Here is a 24632-nt window from a genome sequence, read left to right on the forward strand (position 1 = left end):
CACACACACATACACAGGAGTGCTGGTATGCCAGGGGTGGGCAAACTTTTTGGCCTGAGGGCCACATCGGGGTTCCAAAACTGTATGGAGGGCTGGGTAGGGAAGGCTGTGCCTCCCCAAACAGCCTGGCTCTCGCCCCCTATCTGCCCCCTCCCACTTCTCACCCCTTAACTGCCCCCTCAGAACCCCTGACCCATCCAAACCCCCTGCTCTTTGTCCCCTGATTACCCCCCTCCCCGGGACTCCCCACTCCTAACCGGCCCCCGAGACCCCACCCCCTATCCAAGCCCCCGTTCCCTGACTGCCCCAACCCCTATCCACACCCCCGCCCCCTGACAGGCCCCCCAGGACTCCCACACCTATCCAATCCCCCCGTTCCCCGTCCCCTGACCGCCGCCCCCCAAACCTCCACCCCATGCAACCACCCCCTGCTCCCTGACTGCCCCCCGGGATCTCCTAACCCTTATCCAACCCCCGCCCCTCCCCACCCCCTATGATGCCGCTCAGAGCGCCATGTCTGAGAGCTGCGCCACCCGGCTGGAGCCAGCCATGCCGCGGCACTGCCCGGCAGGAGCTCACAGCCCCACCGCCCAGAGCACTGGCAGCACGGCGAGCTGAGGCTGCGGTGGAGGGGGGCAGCAGGGGAGGGACCGGGGGCTAGCCTCCCTGGCCGGGAGCTCAAGGGCCAGGCACGGCAGTCCCACGGGACGGATGTGGCCCATGGGCCATAGTTTGCCCACCTCTGTGCTATGCGAAGGAAACAGGATCATCAAGACCTCCTTGCCAGAATGATGAGAGGGTTGTAGGGCTATGACTTAGGCATTCTAGAAGTAATGTGGTGAGAAGTGAAAAGATAGGGAAAACCAAAGAAAAAGGAAAACAAGAGGAGATGCATAGTAGAGAAAAAGTGTGGGGAAAGAAACCGAGAAACCGTGCCTTCCTGTCAATGACAGATGTTGATGTCTCAAAATCAGATTCTGCCAACAGAAAGCTCAGAAGCTACAGAGAAGCCTCAATTTATCTTACCAAATATTTTTAAAACCCTAATATGGAAAACAAAGTAAAAGGCAGTTTACATTTGCCATTAAAATACTTCTAGACTGCATCAATTTTTCTCAAGTTTTCTGAGGCAGTTACAAAGAGAATGCTGGAAAGCGATGGCCAGATTCCACCACAGATCTGTGATTTCAGAATCTGTTAGCAAATGAACTTCTTTCTCAACCTCCTTAATACACAGTGCTTTTCCTCCAAAGGTCTCAAGTGAGTCCTTCCCCCAGGGTCCCTTCTACAACTAGCCACACTGCTATGCTTTGCCTGAGCTTTTTTTTTTTTTTTTTGGAAACTGGATTCAACTGGAGCCTATGCAGCGCCCAAAATCCTACTCAAATATTTTAATAGGTAGATTTAGATGTCCTGCATTTCTAAATTAACCATTATACCCCCGATAATCTCTTGATCAGGACAATGCAGTAGGTAAGAGCACCTGATGGCCATTGTCATGCTTCCTAGAAAAACTGTTTGGAAAAATCTCTGGTTTCTTCATCAATTCTGAGAGTTGAGTGTTCTGCAAATTAATAGAACAGACATGCTTATGGGAAGTATGAAGTTACAATGATAACAAACAATACTCCCCTTTTGGACATGCTGGTTGAACATGTTCTATCCAAGCAGTGTGATAGCCTACAATATTAGGATGTTGCAGGCCAGCCAACACTTTAACTTCTCGTAATACCTGAAAAAAAGAGAAAAAAGCAACTTTATGATCATCCTTTAATTTGACTGTAAGATGAACTCAAAGGGGAAAAAAACCAAAGGTTTCTAGATACAGTTATTTTGCCTCTTACTGGAATTTAAGAATTTGAGGACAGATTATTATTTTGCAGCATTAAGGATAATAAAATTCAGATCTTGCAGACTAATGTTTTATATTAGATTCAGATTGGGGCTAAATAAACATACACTAAAATAATATAAAACCTGTTTAGAAAGATATGATGAGATACAAAATTCATAAAGTAGGAGATATGCCCACTTAGTACTTTGCCATAACCATCACTAATGCCACTGCTAATTATATTAGGAACCAGTTACAGTAAGCAGTGACTTAAACAGAGAATCTGAACATGGAAAAATAAATTCATACCTTCATGCAATCTCTTTTGGTTGCTTTCTTAATAAGATTTCTTTTAATTGCATAGAACTGACCATCTAATTTGTTTCTGACCTGAAAACAATTTTTAAAAGGGAAAAGTCAGAAAAAGCAAATTTCACAAATTTAGATCATCAAAAACTCATTTGAACAACAGTTTGTTTCCTAAGAATCAAAATCTTACACTCTTTATTCAGATAACCTTTCAATGACATTAGAGGAGGTCTTCTGGATTTGGCCCTAAATGTCTCATACAGAGGTGTCCAAGTTTTGCCTAATATACAGCAGCACAAAAGTCAAAACTTACATAAAATGAAATAGACACCACTGCAGCCATCCTTCCCATCAATATGGGGTGCTGCTCACTGAGACTACAGATCCCAGCCCACAACGTTCCTTCTTGATCTGCATGGCCTCACCAATGATATATTGACAAACGTTTTGTATTTTTAACTACTGACTTTGGGCTGTAACATTAGAGAGGTAACATTAGATAGGAAATGAGTTATAATAATAATGAATTATAATTATAATAATTATATTTGTAATTATAATAATTATAATGATAATTATAATAATTGCTTATTTTTACAATGCAACTAAATATTTTTAAAACAACTTTGGCAAGTAGTACATGACTCAGAAAGACAAGGTGGGTGAGGCAATATCATTTATTGGCCCAACTTCTGTTGGTGAGAGAGACAAGCTTTAGAGCTACAAAGAGCTCATCCTCAAGTCTGGGAAAGGTATTCAGAGTGTCACAGCTACATACAAGGTTGAACAGATAGTTTAGACAGTTACATGACTTATGAGTCTGAAACTAAATACCTTCATTTTCTAAAATATATTTTATTTTAGATTTATAAAATATCCACCCAACATAATAATATGGCTGACAGAGGAAACAAGGTTAGTTACTTGACACCTAATTTTCAGAAGAACTCAGCACCCGCTGCTCCAAGAGAAGCCAGCATGAACTATGGGTGCTCAGCATTACTGCAAATCAAGCCCTAAGACTGTAAGCTCTCTGGGAGGGAAGAACTGTCTTTCTAGGCATTTATATAACACTCACTACAATGGCACCTCTGGGCACTACTACAATATAAATAGTTAGTAAAAATAACAGTTACTATGCACCAGTGGTTGGTACAACCCACGTTCAAAATTTAAATAATTTTCTTTTTTAATCAACCACAGTTAAAACAAAATAAGCTTCCCTTATTTTATATAGATAAATTCAAGTACTTCATATGAGAAGTAAGGGTTCTCTCATATTCAAGATATAAGAATAAGACTGTACATGAAAGTGAAACATACAATATATTCTGTTTTAGACAAAAATGCATTGGAGTCTTCAGAAAGCACCCTTCTGAAAGGAAGAACTAAAACCTCTTACACAGTTTCAGTTCACATTTGTTTTATTGCCTATTATTAAGAACAAAAACAACCAGGTGAACTATTTCCATCTCTAACAGTTATTAACAAAGCTGTTAAAATAGAGGATAAAAATACCTTGTACACTGTACCATATCCCCCTTTTCCTAGTCTTGCAATCTCATCAAATTCATTTAAGTAGCGTGAAGTTTGTGCTTCAAAGAAAACTTCTTTTTCACTAATTAAAAAAAAAGTGTATTTTATGACTGGTGAAACTAAATCACAAGCTAAAATTAAATAAGTCACAGATAGAGATGACACAGAAACTTCATTTACATTGTGAAAAATAGCTAAGTACTATGACACTATCCCTATAGTGCAAACTGAAAGCTAACAGTGTGTGTGAACAAGAAGGTTAATGTTCCAAACAGCAATACTTTGTGAAGTTCAAGGGGGAGATTTCGGCTATGTCTACACTAGAGACCTTACAGTGGCACAGCTGTATTGATGCAGCTGCGCCACTGTAAGATGTCCCAGGTAGCCGCTCTATGCTGATGGAAGAGAGCTCTCCCACTGGCATGATTAAACCACCCACAATGAGCAGCGGTAGCTATGTCGGTGGGAAGAGAGTCTCCTGCCAACACAGTGCTATCCACACTGTTCTGTAGATATAACTTATGTCAGTCAGGGGTGGAGGTGTTTTTTCACACCCAGGAGCGACATAAATTTTACAGACAAAAAGTGCAAGTACAGACACAGTCTTATTGAAATAGTGGTGCAAGATGACCTGCTGAAGAGATTACATTATACTGAGTTAACACATAAGTGCTGTAAGCAATACAGAAAAAAATATATTTCATTAGCATTAATGACTAGGAAACCCATTTGCAGATTAGTTACTTGCTATTCTGAAAAATTTGGTAGAAAATTTCAAAGGATTCTGCACCACAAGGTGAACTTTGGTCCTATTTTGACAACTTTAGTTTAAAATATTTATCATCATTGTATAGTAAACTAGAAAATATTTTACTGTGTATTTTAGGCAAAGTAGCAAAGCCTTTACTGAATAATGGTGGTTTAAGTTCGGGGTGAGCAGTGGGCACGTTACATGAGAATTATTTTTTACAGATTAGCAGAGTGAGAATTAGAAATGGTTTATACTGTTTATATCAAAAGGCCATTATCAGCAATAACTGTTTTCCTAGAATGATTTCACAGAATCTCTCTCAGCCACAACTTGCAAACTCTGCAACAGCTGGAGGAGCAAAGCTTGCTATTTTCTCTTTAATAATTCAGTCCCCTTTTTTCAGCTGCCAAGTAGGACGTTTTGACTTTAAAAAGAAAAGCTTCAACAACTTTTGTGAAATTTATCTTACCCCGCTTCAAAGAATGATAGTAAGGGGAGAACCCTCATCTGATCCAAAAACCGTTTCAAAATAAATACAGAATGTCTTTGTCTCCACTGAAAACAATACTCTAGCCACTACTGTCATAATACATTCCAGATTCCTGAAAAAGCATTCCCTAAGATGCAAGATAATAATAATCACGCCCATGTCAGAATTTCAGCCTGCACCCAAAATCCATTGAAATTCTAAAGTTAGCAGGAAACATTTATAACAACTCTTATTTTATTTAATGGAAAAAATGAATGGGACTATTTCTCCGGTATGCCAGGAGAAGAGTCAGAAGATCCAGCATGGAGTGTATAACCTCCAGCTGGTGCCTCTATTTCCTTTACAGACCCAGAAATTTATCTGTGAATCCCATACGGAGAATCAAGCATCATCAAAGGCCAAACACAAAAGGGGCGCTTTTGCTCCTGGCAATGGGCTATCATGTCACAGCTATTTAAAAAAAATTAACTTTAATACAGCAGCCCAAGTAAACCCCAATGCCCTACACGAAGAAAATGCAATATGAAATCTCTCTCCATCTTTACCCTTTTAAAGAGTAAGCTTATGTTTTTGAATACACTTTATCAAATTTATAAACACCCAAGATCGCAAATGCAATATTTTCATGCAAAGCTGAATTCTATTATTTTTATAGTGCAAAACTTCAGACAGAAAGTTAATCTTAATACTTGTCACAGCACTTTGGACACATACCTGACTGTGTGAGAATCTCCACTGTCAAGCTCCTATAAAACAACAAAATATAAAAAATTTTTAAAAAGCTATTTACAGACAGAAACCTGATGTGCAGTTAATGTTTAAATATGAACTTCATTACGAGAAGGTAAATCAGCAGCACAGCAATTCCAATTATTCTCCTAAATGTTCTAAATAAGAAAACATGTAACAAATTTAAATCAATATGTCTAAATTTCGATCTGAACAAAAATAAAGCTTTGATCTGATAAAGCAAGAATACTGTAGACTTTGTTACTATTTGTATCTATAGATCTAGATATTTCCCCTCACACCCACCCAAACTACCAAAGTGTAACCAAAGCACCATTTTATATGGCTTCTGAAAATACACAATCCAAATATAAAAACAGTTCCATAAAGAAAGTTGCTTCAGAAATCCTAACATGTAGGTTAAGTAACGTAAAGGTTATTAAAGAAACTTAAAGTATACCTCAAGTATTTGTTGATTGGCTGCTTTCATTAATTGAGTAATTGCTCTATTATGTTGCAATCGTAAAGTACTAAATTCATCACAGAAGGCAAAAGAGGAGAGCAAGCCCATTCTAGTGAATGTCCGACAGATTACTGTAAAAAGAAACAGGATAGAGGCTATTTAACAGGAAACCCAACTAAACAATTGCAACTTTAAATAAAAAGAAAAGGAGTACTTGTGGCACCTTAGAGACTAACAAATTTATCTGAGCATAAGTTTTCATGAGTATACCCAGACTATACATTAATCCTCATTACTTCTTAGCCTGGTCCAATTTATAGTAATCAACTGAATCAATGAACAAGAACAGTAACAAGGTACCCAATTGCATTTTAAGTCTCTATCCCACCCAATATAAATAAATATGAGTGAAGTTCCGAGCAACAATTACTTGTATTTTAGCACAGGGGAGGGAACAAATGCCAACACTAACACCACATGTGGATATTTACATAACCATCTTGACCTGTATTTTTTATTCAGAAGTAAATGCTTTATTATTGAAACTGAAGATAATTTATAATTCAGTCAACATGGAGCTTGGAGTGCACGTGGTATAACGGTCGCATAAGGAATTCGTTTTAAACAATAATCGAAAGAGATTCTGAATCTGAAAAAAAAATGCATTCCATTACATGTACCCTAACACCTTTTTCCTCACTCCTGGTGAGGAACCAAACCAAAACTAATTACACCCCAGCTACAGCTACCCTGTAGAAATCCCCTCCCACCCACCAAATTAATCCACATTACTTTACCTCCTAGCTTCAGGGTGAAAGTCTCTTGTGTCCATCTCCTTCCTTTCCTAACTGAATAAACTACCTGACCACCACCCCACCCACTTGGCTGCCACAAATAAAGCACCCTTGTTGTATTTTCAGAGTTCAATGCTAATAGCATTCCAGTCTGTTCACAATTATGAGGACTCATATTACCATGGGCTATCAGCGCTATGCTATTAGTGCAGAGTGGCAGTATCAACGTTTTTGCTAATTCCCCCACTATGTACGCACATGTATATGCATGTACATGTAAATACACTAAGAATGCATTGGTCACAGCTCCACAGCTAAGCTAAGGTCAATTTCTCTCTCAAAGTTGTTCATTATGCAGTCCATTATGAGGAATAAAAAACTGGGCCTGATAAAATTACTACATACTGGAAGAGTAGAGATGGAATTTTGGTGACAGTTACAAACAAAAATATAAATATATATATGCGCACACACACACACTTAGAATTGTTTAGGAATTCCAAGGAGTTATAACTGTTTAGGAATCCTAATGAGCTAAAAGGGACTTATTTTGGAAATACATTGAGCCTCTTTCTTTGCATCACTGTAGCTCAAAAACAGCCTGTTACCAAACCCAGCAAACTATCCATATAGATATATTTCTTTGAAAATATGTACATAAGCTATATTTACAGAAATTACATTGTAATTAATGGAAGTTGAACAATTGTTGAACCTAATATTATAGTGATAGCCAGGACTCTGGGTCACTAAATGGTGCACTCTGATGAGGTAACAACCAATCATTTCCCTTCCTCTCCAGTTCATTTGTAAACTTCACCTCTATTGGATGAAATTAATGGGAACTTTCCACCTGTCAAGAGTTCTTAGGGGTCAAGTGCTGGATTATCAATACACAAAGAACACTTGATTGGGTCACAGTAGACACAGTGACAGAGTACTGGTTGTGTGTATTTGTCTTGACAAAGAGAAGGAGAGGTAGAGAACTTGTGGTTATTTACCCTGGGATAGACAGTAGAGACATTGGTATAGTACTGATAAACAGATCCTGAAATAGATATTAGAAGTAGTGGTAGAACACTTGCTTTTATTTGTCTTGATATAGAGAATAAAGATAGTGGTGTAGGTTTAGGTACATTAGTCTTGAAATAGATAGTAGAGGAAGTGTACTGTGTAGATTTGAAGATTTTAATCTAAGAGGAAAAAAACCAATAGTCTACAAATTATCAACAATCACAGTGTACTGCTTTGTCCAAACACACAAATGTAAATACAAAAATATATATATACTCTTATTTCAACAGTTTATTTCTATAGTCTTGTATATGAAAAACATTTTAAAAAATGACATTTCTTAATTGCGCTAGTATTATGTTTAATCAAAGAAAATATTCAAAACAAAAGCTACATGCACAAAAAAAGGAAGTTTTCAATCAAAATGTCTTGCACCAAAATAAGGGGAGCACTTTTAAAAACAGTTGTGTTAAAAGGCTAAAACACAAAGAACAGAAGGGTATAATTAGATGTAGTCAGAAATTTTAAAAAGGAAAATATTCGTCTTTTTGTTATTTTCTTACTATTTTAAGAATATGCTTAGGAAATGCATAGAAACATAAAATTCTATACCAAAAATATCAATGATACATCAAGCCATATCAAGTAATAAAATACTTGAATTGCTACATACTAGTGCTGTGATCCTGCAAACACTTATGTATGTGCTTACCTTTACTACCATGAAAATTCCAATAGGAAAACACCAAAAGAAATGGAATTTCAGCTCCAAATTTGAGTTTAACCATAACCTGTTTCCTATGTTTCTAATGCTTTGTGTGTTGTTTGTAGTTAAATAAATGTTACTGAAAAGCTTTTTTATGCTTAGGTTACTGTAATGTATTCTCAAAACTAAGATTTTGTCTAGGGATAGAGTTTTCACACTTTATAATCAGGAATATTTTTGTATCACTCCCCTTGTAAAGCCAGGCATCTTAATTATCAAGTCAATTCTACAGTGAACTACTAAAATTGCTTTCCTATATCTATAAAAGTGTCAGTCATTTTAGGTCTGGTGTTTTGGATCCTGGACTAGGAGTAAGTGCTGAGACCCCACTTTTCCAACAGCACTTCAAGCTACGCACAGTCATCAGATATCAAGCTTTAAATCTGGCACTAGTGCAGATCTGAATATTGGCCATCCTGGGATTGAGGCACATTTTGCTTAGAAATTTCCACATTTGAGAGGAAGGAGAAATACTTCTTTGTCAGTTGTTTTTGTTTTTAAATGACAGTTGTTTGAAAGCTGCTCGGAGATATGGAATATTAGAAGTTGACCCACATGAACTGGATTAATGGGAAGAGGGCAGGTGAGATGGTAAAAGGTTCATGATTGCATACCACATGGATCCACAATGTGCATCACTTGGCTCTACAATTTAATCATCACATATAGGGGGGTGCATATAGACACACACAAAAACACTGTTCATGGGAAATCTAATTCATTTTTTTAGTTCAGCACCTTCCAACAATAAGTAGAGCTGACAAAGTAGAAAAGTTATCTGAATATTCACTTTGGAGTAGTGTGAACTTAAACTAGATGATAGAAATTGGAGAATAGAAATGAAGGGTATATTCTTACTGACTTTTTTTTTTTTTTTTAAGATTCCTTTGATTTGAATCCTGTTTTGATTAGCATAATACAGGTACATTTGTTGCTTTTGCATAGAGAATTATACAATTTGTGTACATTTATGAATATTTCTATTACATTATATTCCTTTCCTATAGTTGTGTTTTCCCTGTTTTTTATAGTTCAAATACCAGATTTTAATAAAGCCTGTGGAATGAGTTCAGAGTCATCTTAGTGATATCACCTGTTACCTCTCTTGCACTGTAATACGAGGCTGGTGAAACAAAATTGTTAGTAGAGTAGTAATAATTCTCTGCAACTTGATCCTACATATTTCTGGAAGGTAGAGAATGCCCTCAACTCCTAGTCAAATTGAGGGGGCTCCCAACCGTCCAAATGGCACTCAGCTACGCCCAGTATCAGATCCACAATTTTCCAATAGTCCAATGTAAACTGACAAACGGATCTCATAACTCAGAAAACAAACGTAGCATTTTATGTTCAGGCACACATGACAATAAATCAATTTAAGGTAAAGTAAAAATTGTAGATACTCTCACTAACTTTGGAACAAAGATCTTGATTGAACAGGATTTTGTGCATACACATGGCAAAGATGTTCTAGCAGAGAAACAAGCAGTAGCTGGTTTGCAATTGTAGAAGTGAAATAACATTTTTCTGAACGATTCACAACTCGAAGTTCTTCTGGTACATCAGATTCTGAAAATAAAACAAAACAATTTAAGGGTCATCATATACAGACTTTATGAAACACGATAAAAAATGGTTACCAGCAGCAAACTTTTTTGTTGTGTAGACTGACCCCTAACTGTAACTGTGTAACCAGTTTGGCCAGTTCTTCATTACAGCTTTCTGTATAGGACAATGTCTCAGAATGCACTGTGCAGAGTACACTGCAGAGCCCGGCCTGACCCGGTGCACTGAGCTGTGCAGTGGCGTGGCTGGCTCCAGCTGGGTGGCACAGCTGTAGCACCGCCAGCCAACAGTGCTCCAGGCAGCGCGGGAAGGGAGCAGGGAGCAGAGGGGGTTGGATAGAGGGCAAGGGAGTTCAGGGGGTAGTCAGGGGGAAGGGGTGTGGATAAGGGTCGGAGCAGTCAGAGGGCGGTTAATGGGGGGGTTGAATGGGGGCAGTGATGCTGGGGGGGGCAGTCAGGAAGGAGGGGGGGTTGGATGGAGCAGCGGGGGGCAGTCAGGGGCAGGGGTGGCGGGGGGGCCTCAGGGAATGGGGGAGTTGGATGGGGCAGGAGTCCCAGGGGGGTGCCATCAGGGAGCGTGAAGCGGGGCGGATAGGGGGTGGGGGCCGGGCCACACCACACCTGGCTATTGGAGAGGCACAGCCTCCCCTAACCAGCTCTCCATATAAATTTCTGAAACCAGGTGCGGCCCTCAGGCCAAAAAGTTTGCCTGCCCCGGCATCGACCATTCCTTATCATTGGAGCAGTAGTTCTGTGAACTGCTGGCAGCTATTAAAAGACAAAGGAAAAAAAATATATCTATCTAGGCATTTTAAATGTGCCTTTCACCATAATATTTAGGAAACAAATGTTCTCTGAGGAAAAAAATATTTTTTAAAAACCTTCAGAGATTACTCATTACTCTTAAATTAAAAGGAACACTCAGTCCCTTTAAAATGGAATTTATAACAGCACAGTAAAGTCAGTTTAGGACCCACCCACACTGCAAGTCTAAACACACAGAGTTGTCTGCCCCATGGTTACAAATGTATTTTTTAAATAAATATAACCTATATCTACTTTACTGTAGCATATGTGACAACACAATCATCATAAGGCTTTCCCAATCTGAGTGGAGATACTAATTTAATTACAAAGCTTCCTTTCCTAATATTTGTTTAGTATACAATATAAAATTGAGTTTTCAAGAACAGCCTTTTAGGCCAAGAGCCCTGTTTTCAAGTGAGACATGATGCAACAATTTCATTACAAATATTAACAACAAAATCCTCCTTCTTAAGATAAAAATTTACTACTTTTGGAAATGAAGAAAGGTAAATAGTGTCCCCTAGGGATCTGTACAGAGACCAGTGCTGTTCAACATATTAATAAATGATCTGGAAAAAGGAAAGGAGTACTTGTGGCACCTTACAAACTAACAAATTTATTTGAGCATAAGCTTTCGTGAGCTACAGCTCCCTTCATCAGATGCATAGCTCACGAAAGCTTATGCTCGAATAAATTTGTTAGTCTCTAAGGTGCCACAAGTACTCCTTTTCTTTTTGCAGATACAGACTAACACAGCTGCTACTCTAAAACCTGGAAAAAGGAGTAAGCAGTGGGTGGCAAAGTTTGCAGATGATATAAAATTACTCAAGATAGTTGTTAGGTCCAAAGCAGATTGCAAAGAGTTACAAAGGGATGTTAACTAAACTGGGTGACTGGACAACAAAATGGCAGATGAAATTCAATATTGATAAATGCAAAGTAATGCACATTGGAAAACATCCCAACTCTACATACAAATTGATGGGGTTTAAATCAGCTGTTACCACTCAAGAATGAGATCATAGAGTCATGTGGGTAGTTCTCTGAAAACATCTTCTCGATGTGCAGGAGCAGTCAAAAAAAGCTAGCAAGCAGAATGTTAGGAACCAGGGTGGATAAAAATCAATTTTTTTTTTTTAAACTGATTTTTTTTTTTATTTAGATCGGATTTTTTTGGATAAAATGCTTTTTGAGGAAAAAAACCTAGCTAAAGATAGTTTTAATTAAGATACATTATAGCTCAAAGATCTCTCATCATGGAATAGGGATTATAAATTCTAATTCTATAGTATGAGATAATATATATTCATGTAATGTTTAAGAAAAGTTTTGTAAATGAGTTACAATAGTTCATGGATTAGTAACCCAATCTTATGGGGTTCCAGGGGCTTCTGTATACATTATTTAGATTAATCTTCCTATTTACCCAATGGGACTCAATGCTAAGTCTAGAAGATACCATCAGAGCTGCTTAGTTTTGCAGTTCCAAACTGTAGATTTGTGTCTCCAGAGATAACATGCTTGTTAACAGCAAAAATGGTAATAAATAAATATATAGAGGTGAGAAATAACAGACCTCAACCCTATTGTCCCTCTGCAAATTTGTGTACACAGAGTCAATCCCTTACCTCTCTCTGAAAGTGCAAAGTTTCAAAAAGTTAAATGAATAGAAGATTGTCGTGGGCAGAAAAGATCTGGACAAGAAGAAGCCTGGAGATAAATGTGAGAAGGGAGGGACAGGCAGTAGAAACAAAAGTGAAACTGTTTGAGCAGCATATTCCAGAAGTCTTGAGGTCTTTCTGAGTGTAGCCTTCATTGATTTGAGATCTACCATACCATTCTCTCACTAGAAGGGAAAACCTATAATGGCAGCAGGCCATAAAAGAGACCCAGTTTGGGAATATTTTAATGAAGTTCCTCTACCTGTGGATAAGACAGGCATGCGTGCAAAATACAAACAGTGCAACAAAGAAATGCAAGGCCTGAATGAAACAACATCATGAGACGTGTTCCTTCTCAGGAGGAAGCTGCGCTGAAGATTATGAAAGGAACATGTCTGAACATGCAGGATCTTCAGGTTGGTAAACTTTTTTATTTCATACTTCTTTCTTAAGGACCAGCTGTCTTCCTTCTGGACTATTCTTGAATTCTCATGTTTGGGCAAAAAATATAGTAGTTACTCTATGGTATTATCATTTTAGATGCAGTTGTGATAAAAAATAAATAGTTGAAATAGGCAGATCTTCCTTTTACAAGTTCACCTTTAAAGTAGTACTGTGTGTCAATGAATGCAATGAGTAATACTAAATGAAGTATGGTGATAATAATTAAATAACTGTATTGACTTATTTTGTTTAGGAGAATCCATCCTCAACATACAGGATTCTGAAGACTATCCATCTTCAAGATCACCATCATTTTCTATAGTTTCAGAGTTATCTGCCAAAGATAGCATTTCAATCACATCATGTATGTCACATAGCCACAGTATATCACCTGTAGCAAAAAGAAAAAAAAACATCTCCATCATCCAGAAATCACCATAGATAAGTTTGTGATAAGAACCAGCAGATTACAGAAAGAGGTAATTGATGAAAGAATTGCTTGGTTTGTTTATGCAACAAACTCTCCTTTCCGTATGATTGAAAACCCACACTTCATTACCACGGTTTAGTCATTAAGACCAGGATAAAGTCCACCCAACAGAGCAGATGTCGCAGGCAAATTGCTGGATAAAGTGTATGAAAGAGAAATCGAGCAGTGTGCAAAACATCTAGAGGGTGAAATTGTTAACCTGAGTCTTGATGGGTGGAACAATGTCCACAATGATCCTATTGTATGTGCTTGTGTGACAAAAGAAGAAAGGAATGTCTTCCTTACAGAAACAACTGATATATGAGGAAATGCACAGCAGAATACTTACAGGAAGTAGCAGTAAAAGCTATAACAAACTGAAAAAAAATTCAAATATCTAGTACGTAGCTTGGTCACAGACAATGCTGCAAACGTATTCAAAATTAGAAGAAATTATTTAGAAGAGATCCCAAGCTAACGACATATGGTTGCAGTGCTCATTTGATGCACCTCCTAGCCAAAGACTTCAGTGTTCCAGAAATAAAAGCTAATGTTGTTGAAATTGCAAAATACTTCCATAACAACTGCTATGCAGCAGCTGCTTTGAAAAAAGTGGAAGGAACCAAACTAACGCTCCCCCAGGATGCACAATGGAACTCAGTAGTGGACTGTTTTGAGCACTATATCAAGAACTTGCCTAATCTGATGACGGTTTGTGAACAAAATTGTGAAAAAATAGATGTCAATGTCACAGATAAAGTTCTCAATATTGGGCTTAAGAGAAATGTTGAACACATACTGAGTATCCTGAAGCCTATTTCTGTAGCCTTGAACAAAATGCAGGAAAACAGCTGTTTTATTGCTGACGTTGTTGAAATTTGGAAGGAACTGAGTGAGATCTTAAAAAGAGAAATATGCAATGACAGAGTTAAATTACAAGCATTAAAAAAACGACTGGGACAAGCACTATCTCCAGCTAATTTTCTTGCAAATATTCTCAATGCTCGGTACCAGGGTCAAACTGTAACTGCTGAAGAAGAGGAGTTGGCTATGACATGGACATCCAGCAATGATCCCTCCATAATGTCAACTATAATAAACTTCAGAGCTAAGGGTGAACCATTCAAGAAATATATGTTTGCTGATGATGTTTTAAAGAAAGTCACACCAGTGAACTGGTGGAAGTCACTTAAGCACTTGGATTCAGAGACTGTTGAAGTGATAATCTCACTTTTAACAGCAGTAGCTTCTGACGGTGTAGAAAGAATATTTTCTTCCTTTGGACTAATTCATTCCAAACTGAGAAATTGTTTGGGACCTGAAAAAGCAGGAAAGCTTGTTTTTCTTTTCCAGATTATGAAAAAAACAGGAAAACGAAGGCAAAGATGACTGAGTAAGCTGCAGAAGCCAATATTTTAAGTTTCTCATGTTGACCTGGCTGACATAGCCGATTTAATTTTTTTCTTTTTTTAAAAAAAAATATTTTAACTATTTTAGTTAAAAACAATTTTAACAAAAACAAACCAGATTTTAAAAAACTTGAATGTTTAATTAAATTCAAAAATTCATATGTTTGTTTTGTTAAAATATTATATGTTTGCTGTTGAAGAAAAAAATCCAGAATACATAACATTGTCATTTTAGTTAAATAAAACAATTTAAATGTCTGTCTGGTGATGTTCTCCTCCTAATACAGCATGGTAAGAAAATTCTCCAAATATTAATGATTAACCTGCTGAATTAGAGATAGTTCACCTCCCAATGACTTCATAAAGATCTGCTTCAATTTCCTTTGGTAAATGAAATAACCAAACAGTCATTCATTTTCTGATATAGCTGTAAAACTAATCTGAAAAGTTTTCAAAATAAATCACTTTAAATATGTATAGTGTGTACCTTCTAAAAATGAAGCCTTCATCTATCTATGAGTTGTGAAAAATATGTATTAAGGTTATAACAACCAACAAGAATGCACTTTTATGTAAAAATCCATGATTAAATCAAGTCTTCCTGACTAGTGGTTTAAATCAATTTAATTTAAATCAAATCCACCGTTAGGAATTGTGGCGGTAGGGATAACTCAGTGGTTTGAGCATTGGCCTGCTAAACCCAAGGTTGTGAGTTCAATCCTTGAGGAGGCCATTTAGGATCTGGGGCAAAAATTGGGGATTCGCCCTGCTTTGAGCAGGGGGTTGGACTAGATGACCTCCTGAGGTCCCTTCCAACCCTGAGATTTTATGATTAGGAAAAGGATAGATAATAAGACAGTAAATATCATAATGCTACTATATAAATCCATGGTATGCCCACACCTTGAATACTGCGCACAGTTCTGGTCACTCCATCTCAAAAAAGATATATTGGACACAGAGAAGGTACAGAGAAGGGCAACAAACATGACTAGGGATATGGAACAGCTTCCATAGAAGAAGAGATTAAAAAGACTGGGACTATTCATCTTGGAAAAGAGACAACTAAGTGGGGAATACGATAAAGGTCTGAAAAATCATTAATGGTGTGGAGAAAGTGAATACGGAAATATTATTTATTTCTTCACATAAGATAAAAGCCAGGTGTCACCCAATGAAATTAATAGGCATCAGGTTTAAAACAAACAAAAGGAAATATTTCTTCACAGAATGCAGTCGCCTGTGGAATTCATTGCCAGGGGCGGTTTTGAAGGCCAAAAGTATAACTGGGTCCAAAAAAAGAATTAGATAAGTTAATGGAGGATAGGTTCGTCAATGGCTATTAACTAACCTCAGGTCAGGGACGCAACCCCATATTCTGGGTGTCCCTAAGGCTCATACTGGATAATAGAGACTGGATCACGTGATAATTGCCCTGTTCTGTTCATTCCCTCCGAAGTATCTGGCACTGGCCACTGCTGGAAGACATGATACTTGGCAAGATCTAGATGGACCATTAATGTGACCCAGTATGGACACTCTTATGTACAAATATTACAAAGCTTTTCCCCCCTCCCATTAAATACTGTTTTCGGGGGGAGGGGGGGAATCTGCTTAATTAATAAATGAAACATTCACAATGTAGCTCAGTAACACAGTCTCCATTGCTTTGTAGAATTCACAATAATCTTATCCTTCAAAAAGATCAGGATAATGATTTTGATAGAAGATTTAAATACTACTCAGGAGAATCAAACAAACAAAAAGCACCCTACACAAGCCAAGAGGAGAGTGGGAAGGAAAGGAAAATGGAGGAAAAACCAGAGACCCAAATAACCCTAAGGGGGAATGAGAAATAAGGATCTTCCACATTAAAAGTTTACATCAAACATCCAGATTCCCAGAGTCATCCCTACTCAGAGGGGAGACACAGCGAGGGGCCCCGGAGATCCTACAGAAAACACACAGTCTCCAGGAACCCCTCAGAAATACTTCAGGAGGACAAAGTGGGCAGACACTTAGTAAAAGTGGGAAGTAGGAATTAATGATTGACAGCTGCGCTGCTCTTGCATCACCCTCCCTACCACCAGGCACCTGACGCCTTGCAAGAACGAGGGGCCAATTTCATCATCACCCCCCGCCCCCACCAGACAATGACAGGGGACACGGGAGGGGGGTTGTATCATCCCCCAGTGGGGCCCACGGGGGGCAGAGGGGGCGGGTACCCCACTCGCCTCAGGGGAAGGGGCGCCTCCACTGTGCGGAGGGGGTGGGGAGTTGCACTGCTCTCCCAGTGTGCCCCAGGAGCTTGGGGGGGGGCATTAAGCCCCCGTTCCCTGCCCCCGCAGGGAATATCCCTCTGGGGCGAGGGGGCCGTTGCGGTGCCCTTCCCCCCTCGGCAGCTGGGGGCACTTCCCTGCCCCCCCCCCCCCGGGTTCCTGCCGGAGTCGGGGACGGCAGCTCCCCTCACTCACCGTCGTACTGCGGCTCCGGCCCTTCCTCGGGAAACTCGATAGCGGGCGGCGGCAGGTTGGGCCCCATGGCCCTAGGCCAGAGCCTGGGCCGCCGTTCCCCCGCAGCGCCCCCGCCACCTCTCCACATGGCCGGGACCTCTGGGACGCAATTTCCCGCCGCAGCCTGGCAGCGCGACCCGGGGCGCAGGGGGCTGGAATGTACCGGCTCCTTCCAGGCCGAGCTCGCCCAGCTGCGCCCTCTACCGGGTCCCGCCGTGACCGGCCAGGAGTCTGCCTCGGTCGACCTCGTGTGGAGCGGGGTTGCCGGACGGCCACCTCCCCGCACCCGTAGGGATCGGGGGCGCTGACCAGTTCCCGCTCTGCCCCGAGGTGCTGGAAGTAGGAGTGCTCAGCACCCCCGCTATACAAATTGTTCCAGCCATTTCCCCCACACAAACACACACCCCTAGGGGCCAGGGCCCGAACACATCCCCACAGGCCTCTGGTGGATAGAGACTCTGGCTAATTTGATTCCTACACATCTGGGAGGCAGGGAGCTGGCTAATTCCCCCCCCCTCCGCCCCCCGGCACTCCTTGGGGTGGAGAGATTGACATGCAGATTATACTCACCCTATATTACATCCTGTAATGCTGGGGATTGGGATATCCCATCCCATACTGCGACCTTCAAGGGGCTTGGGCATCAGAATAATTCCAGTGCAGGCTGCATTCATTGGATCCGGGGTACTGAGATACAGACTAGTTCCACTCACACCTGAGAATATAGATATTGACAGGTCAGTTTTTAAATTATGAGATCTTTGGTGCATGAGGTGTTCCTTTTTATTTGGAAAGCACCTAGCACATAATGGGCAGTAGCCGAAATTAATAATACATATAACTATTATGATATTTTCAGAGTTCAATGCATCAAAAAATTGTGAGGATTATTAGTATCTGTCACTCCACAAAAAGTGGCACGGAATCCTTTTTACCAAACACATGGTGATGTCTGAATCAAGTCTAACCATATTCCCAGACTGAACTTTTCCCAGTTTTGAGCACACAATTATTTTAAATTGCTAACAGCTTAATCCCTTACAAATTCTAACCAAAATGATCATATATAATCTTATTGAAAACAAATGCAGTATAATCTGTTACAGTGTGTATGGTAACACCCATTGCTTCATGTTCTCTGTGTATATAAAATCTCCCCACTGTATTTTCCACTACATGCATCTGATGAAGTGAGCTGTAGCTCACAAAAGCTTATGCTCAAATAAATTTGTTAGTCTCTAAGGTCCCACAAGTCCTCCTTTTCTTTTTGCGGGTACAGACTAACACGGAAACCTGTCAATTATAAAAATTTCTCTCTGATCCCAAAAAAGGGTCAGTGCCTCCAGTAACTATTAATTACAGTGAATGTTTCCTTAATTATCCAAAACCATGCTTCAATTAATTTAATTCAGCATCCCCAGCAATATTAACATATGCCAAGGTATTAAACATTATGGCCTGATAATAATGAAAGGTAGCGAGCACCAACAGTTCCTAATGAATTTACCACACCTGTACAAAAAAAAGAAGTATTAAAAGGAAGACACAAAACCTTGATTTATGTGCTGACTAAACAAGATTGTGATTCAAGCAAACAGCATTACAGTATGAAGCACAGATAATTTTCAACTATGCACAAATTACAAGCATATGTAATGTACTAGCTCCTGTGTCTCTCTCTCTGTTAGTACTGCTCTCTGTTGCCCATAATAAATCAAACCTACTCAGGCCAGGTCTACACTACAGAATTAGGTCAATGTAAGGCAGCTTACGTTGACCTAACTCAGCAAGAATCTACACTACAGCATTGCTCCCGCCGATGTAAGTCCCCCACTACACCGACCGAATAACTCCACCTCCACGAGAGGTGTAGCACTTAGGCTGATATAGTTAGGACAATGTAGTGTCTGTGTAGACACTGCATTACTTATATTGCCTGTCAGCACTACATGGAGCTCTGAGCTGAGAGCCTGACTGCCCAGGGCTGAGAGCCCGCTCTGTCAGCTCTGTGCCAAGCCCGGGCTCTCAGCTCCCCATACTGCTCCACTTGTTACTCTTGGGAGAATTCTGTACCAAAAAATTAAAAACTCTATGCCAAAACAAAAATAAAAATTCTGTGTACAATATTTTAAAATTCTGCAATATTCTGTATATTTTATTTGTCAAACTAACACAATATAATCAAACCAGTTTCAATTATTTTGGTAATTTATTTCATAATACCTGTCAGCAAGTATGTCTGTAACAATACAGATAACAAATATTCAGGAAATATTTTTTGACAAATAGATTCCTTACTAGCCATATTAATACAGAACTTTGAGTAATAATTCATTTAAACTACAATACAGGTTTATTTTCCATACCCCTCAGAAGCAGTGCAAAGGCTTCGGGAAGTCAGGGTAACAGAGGAGCTGAGGGAGAGGGAAATAATTGCTGGGAAAGAGCCTACGAGTGAACCTGGAGGGTTGTTGGGTATGGGTGCGAGAACTATGGAACAGTTTTTTTTTCAGGGGGTAGGAATTGTTAGGGAGTTGGGGAGCTTCCCCAATGCAGACCCTTAGCCTCTCCCAATCAGTCAAGCACATCTGCCCCGTCCCGATCTGTCCCAACACCCTCTCCCCATTCCCATGTGTCCCTGCACCCCCACTCAGCAACCCTTCCTCCCCTGTCCCCATGTGTCCCTGCACCCTCCTCCCCATCCCCATGCATTCCCTTATTTCCATGTATCCCTGCACCCCCACTCAGTCATCACATACCCCCCCACACCCCTCCCCATCCTCATGTGTCTCCACACCCCCATTCAGCCACCCGTGATCCCATGCACCCCACTCCCCCATTGTCCTTGCACCCACACTCAGCCACCCCTGCTCCCATGTGGCCCTGCACCAAAACTCCAATTCAGCCCCCACCCCAATCTGTCCCCCCAATTTGCCCTTCTGAATCCCAGTCCATATGACCCGCAGCAGCCTCCTGTGCCCCATGCTGTCCATCTGCCTATATTCTGTGCCTTCTCACCTTGCCCTTCTTGTCCTCCGTTATCGGCTGCTGATGGCTATGGCCGATGATGAGCTGGCTGCCCTTGGTTCTGGCACCACAGCAGCTGCCCCCTACACAGATGAGCTTTATCCTCATGGTAGAAAGTTCCATTGTGCCAGGGGAGCAGAGGTGTGGACCACAGTCTTCATCACAAAAGTTTAGGTGATCTTTTAGATATGCTGGGTCCGGGCTATTGAGAGCCTGGAAGATAAGGACCAGGACCTTGAACTTGACTTTATATTGTATTGGGGCTTTTGTAAAGCATTTTGACACATATTATCTAAATGCTAAGTAGTATTCAGAAGGAAAATATTTACCAATAAAATAAAGACAAAACCACAGCATTGATTCTGACGTACAGCACATATTTACATCTTGTAAAATCAGGTGCTATATGCAGAAGAAGGTGGTTCTAAAGGTGACCTTCAAAAAAAAAAGGGGTGGGCTGGGGTGGGACTTTCACTTTTTTAAAAATTTGTAATCTACAAAGAAGGCACAAAAGATTTTTCTATTGTTTGTTAGGAAGGTGGTTTTCTGTTTGTTTTTCATATTAAAAATGTAAATTATGTCTACCCTATTTTTCCTGGAAACCTTGTACATGACTGAAAAACTATTAGATTTACAACATTATGGACACCATCCAAGTGAAACTTGATTAACTGATAAGGAAAGTTATTTGTATCCATACTGTTTAAAATTCTTTTGGTTTTTGTTTGTTAACACCTGTTTTATTCAAACATCTAATAGACAATTGGGAGAAAAGTTCTTGTGGTAAAGTTTTAAAACATCTGCCCCTTCAATTCAAGGCTGAGAGTGTTAATCTTCCTCTCTGAGACATGCACTGCATTTTTTAGCAAAACCAGGGAAGACCAGAATTTACATTCCTGAAATTTCAAAAGTAAAAATCTAAGCAAAAAAAAAATTTTTTTTTTGAGGGTGAACAAAAAAAAATCCCTTTCAGATCTCTGTTCAGTATAAAAAAACAAAGTAGGCATAAGCATTTTTTCCATTATAGGTCACCTTCAAGAGAAGACAAAGGTCATTAGAGCTATAGTAAAGAAAGACAAAACAGAACATCAGAATCAGTCAGCACTGATTCTTGACAAACGCACAATTTAGTGGAGAGGTTGGCAAGAGTTGGGAAAAGGTTAAAAGACACAGTTTTCACCCCTTATTTATATATATTTAATTTATATAAACATATTTAAGTTGTGCCCATCCAGAGGGCAAAAACAAGGATGGTGTCATGGTAAGGGGTATACTACAGACCACCTAACCAGGAAGAAGAGCTTGATGAGGCTTTTTTTAAACAACTAACAAAATCATCCAAAGCACAGGACTTGGTGGTGATGGGGGACTTCAACTACTCAGACATCTGTTGGGAAAATAACATAGCAGGGCACAGATTATCCAACAAGTTCTTGGAATGTATTGGAGACAATTTTTTGTTTCAGGAGGGGGAAAAAGCTACTAGGGGAGAGACTGTTCTAGATTCGATTTTGACAATTAGGGAGGAACTGGCTGCGAATTTGAAAGTGGAAGGCAGCTTGGGTGAAAGTGATCATGAAATGATAGAGTTCATGATTCTAAGGAATGGTAAGAGGGAGAACAGCAAAATAAAGGCAATGGATCTCAAGAAGGCAGACTTTAGTAAACTCAGAGAGTTGGTAGGTAAGATCCCATGGGAAGCAAGTCTAAGGGAAAAAACAATTGAAGACAGTTGGCAGTTTTTCAAAGAGACATTATTAAGGGCACAAAAGCAAACTATCCCACTGTTTGGAAAGATAGGAAGTATGGGAAGAGACCACCCTGGCTTAACCAGGAGATCTTCAAGAGTCCTACAAAAAGTGGAAACTAGGTCAAATTACAAAGGATGTATATAAATAACTACCACAAGTATGTAGGGACAAAATTAGAAAGGTGAAGGCACAAAACGAGCCCAAACTAGCTAGAGACATAAAGGGTAACAAGAAAACATTCTACAAATACATTAGAAGCAAGAGGAAGACCAAGGACAGGGTAGGCCCGTTACCTTCAATGAGTGGGGGGGGGGGGAATTACAGAAAATGTGGAAATGGCAGAGGTGTTTAATGGCTTCTTTGTTTCAGTTTTCACCAAGCAGGTTGGTGGTGATTGGATGTCTAACATAGTGAATACCAGTCAAAATGGGGTAGGATCAGAAGAGGCTAAAATAGGGAAAGAACAAGTTAAAAAAATTACTTAGACGAATTTGATGTCTTTAAGTCACCACGGCCTGATTAAATGCATCCTAGAATACTTAAGGAGTTTACTGAGCCATTAGCAATTATCTTTGAAAAGTCATGGAAGACTGGAGAGATTCCAGAAGACTGGAAAAGGGCAAATAGAACGCCAGTGTATAAAAAGGGAAATACGGACAACCTGGGGAATTACAGACCAGTCAGCTTAACTTCTGTACCTGGAAAGATAATGGAGCAAATAATTAAACAATCAATTTGTAAAGATATAGAAGATAATAAGGTGGTAAGTGACAGTCAGCATGGATTTGTCAAAAACAAATCATGTCAAACCAACCTGATAGCTTTCTTTGACACGGTAACAAGACTTGTGGATGGGGAAGCAGTAGATGTAGTATATCTTGACTTTAGTAAAGTTTTTGATACTGTCTTGCATGACCTTCTCATAAACAAACCAGGGAAATGCAACCTAGATGGAGCTACTATAAGGTGGGTGGAAAACTGGTTTGGAAAACCGTTCCCAGAGAGTAGTTATCAGTGGTTCACAGTCATGCTGGAAGGGCATAACAAGTTGGGTCCTGCAGGGATCTGGTTCTGTTCAATATCTTCATCAATGACTTAGATAATGGCATAGAGAGTACACTTATAAAGTTTGCGGATAATATCAATCTGGGAAGGGTTGCAAGTGCTTTGGAGGATAGGATTAAAATTCAAAATGATCTGGACAAACTGGAGAAATTGTCTAAAGAAAATAGGATGAAATTTAATACGGACAAATGCAAAGTACTCCACTTAGGAAGGAACAATCAATTACAAACATACAAAACGCTGTTGCAAAAAAAGTGAACATCATTCTGTAGGTGCAGGTGTGTTGTAAGCAAGACACAAGAAGTAATTCTTCCGCTCTACTCTGCACTGATTAGGCCTCAACTGGAGTATTGTATCCAGTTCTGGGCACCACATTTCAGGAAGGATGTGGGCAAATTGGAGAGAATCCAGAGATGAGCGACAAAAATGATTAAAGGTCTAAAAAACATGACCTATGAGGGAAGATTGAAAAAATTGGGTTTGTTTAGTACATAATAACAGTTTGCAAGTACGTAAAAGGTTGTAAAAGGAGGAGAGAGAAAAATTATTTTTCTTAACCTTTGAGAATAGGACAAGAAGCAATGGGCTTAATTTGCAGCAAGGGAGGTTTAGGTTGTACATTAGGAAAAAATTCCTAACTGTCAGGGTGGTTAAGCACTGGAATAAATTGCCTAGGGAGGTTGTGGAATCTCCATCACTGGAGATTTTTAAGAGCAGGTTAGACAAATACCTGTCAGGGATGGTCTAGATAGTACTTAGTCCTGCCATGAGTGCAGGGGACTGGACTAGATGACCTCTTGAGGTCTCTTCCAGTCCTATGATTCTATGTATAATACACCTCCATACTACCCGACTTATTCCCCACCCCCTTCACACACACGCAAAATTAATTCTAGAAAATAAATCTTGGTCTTCACATTTTTGCTGTAGTTGTCTTTTAAAAGAATGGAAACAAAATCATATATTCCTATAGCAAAACTACCTGTGTTAAAAACAACACTTGGAATGACTAAAACAGAAAGTATGTTTTTAAATCTAATTTATTTTTCCCTAATTTATATAGTTTATTTTTTAAATTTCTCTTAGTTTGAACAGTATTTGTAGTTAGTTTCTTTCTTTCTGACATGGTAGCACAATACTCTAATGTTTGGGTTGGAAATACTGATGGGGCATGTTTAACACAATAACTGGTTTATGTCTATTAAAATCAGCAAGCAAATAATAAATATTAATAA

General features: G+C 39.6%; 1 protein-coding gene across 2 annotated transcripts in view; it reads right to left on the bottom strand.

Moving 5' to 3' along the window:
* EIF2AK1 (eukaryotic translation initiation factor 2 alpha kinase 1) overlaps positions 1-17757 on the bottom strand; it is a 37885-nt gene extending 20128 nt beyond the window's left edge. The window contains exons 1-7 of one of the 2 annotated variants that reach the window (XM_073362157.1): positions 17516-17757; positions 10100-10255; positions 6110-6243; positions 5635-5666; positions 3662-3761; positions 2144-2224; positions 1633-1732 (exon numbers count right to left, since the gene is read on the bottom strand). In XM_073362157.1, coding sequence (XP_073218258.1) covers positions 1633-1732; positions 2144-2224; positions 3662-3761; positions 5635-5666; positions 6110-6243; positions 10100-10255; positions 17516-17642 — 730 coding nt within the window. In that variant the 5' untranslated portion in view covers positions 17643-17757. The remainder of the gene's footprint in view (positions 1-1632; positions 1733-2143; positions 2225-3661; positions 3762-5634; positions 5667-6109; positions 6244-10099; positions 10256-17515) is intronic. The other variant, XM_073362155.1, reaches the window with a different exon arrangement.
* Between the last annotated feature and the right edge of the window lie 6875 nt (positions 17758-24632).

This window comes from Lepidochelys kempii, chromosome 10 (genome assembly GCF_965140265.1).
Source record: "Lepidochelys kempii isolate rLepKem1 chromosome 10, rLepKem1.hap2, whole genome shotgun sequence".
Taxonomy (NCBI): Eukaryota; Metazoa; Chordata; order Testudines; family Cheloniidae; genus Lepidochelys; species Lepidochelys kempii.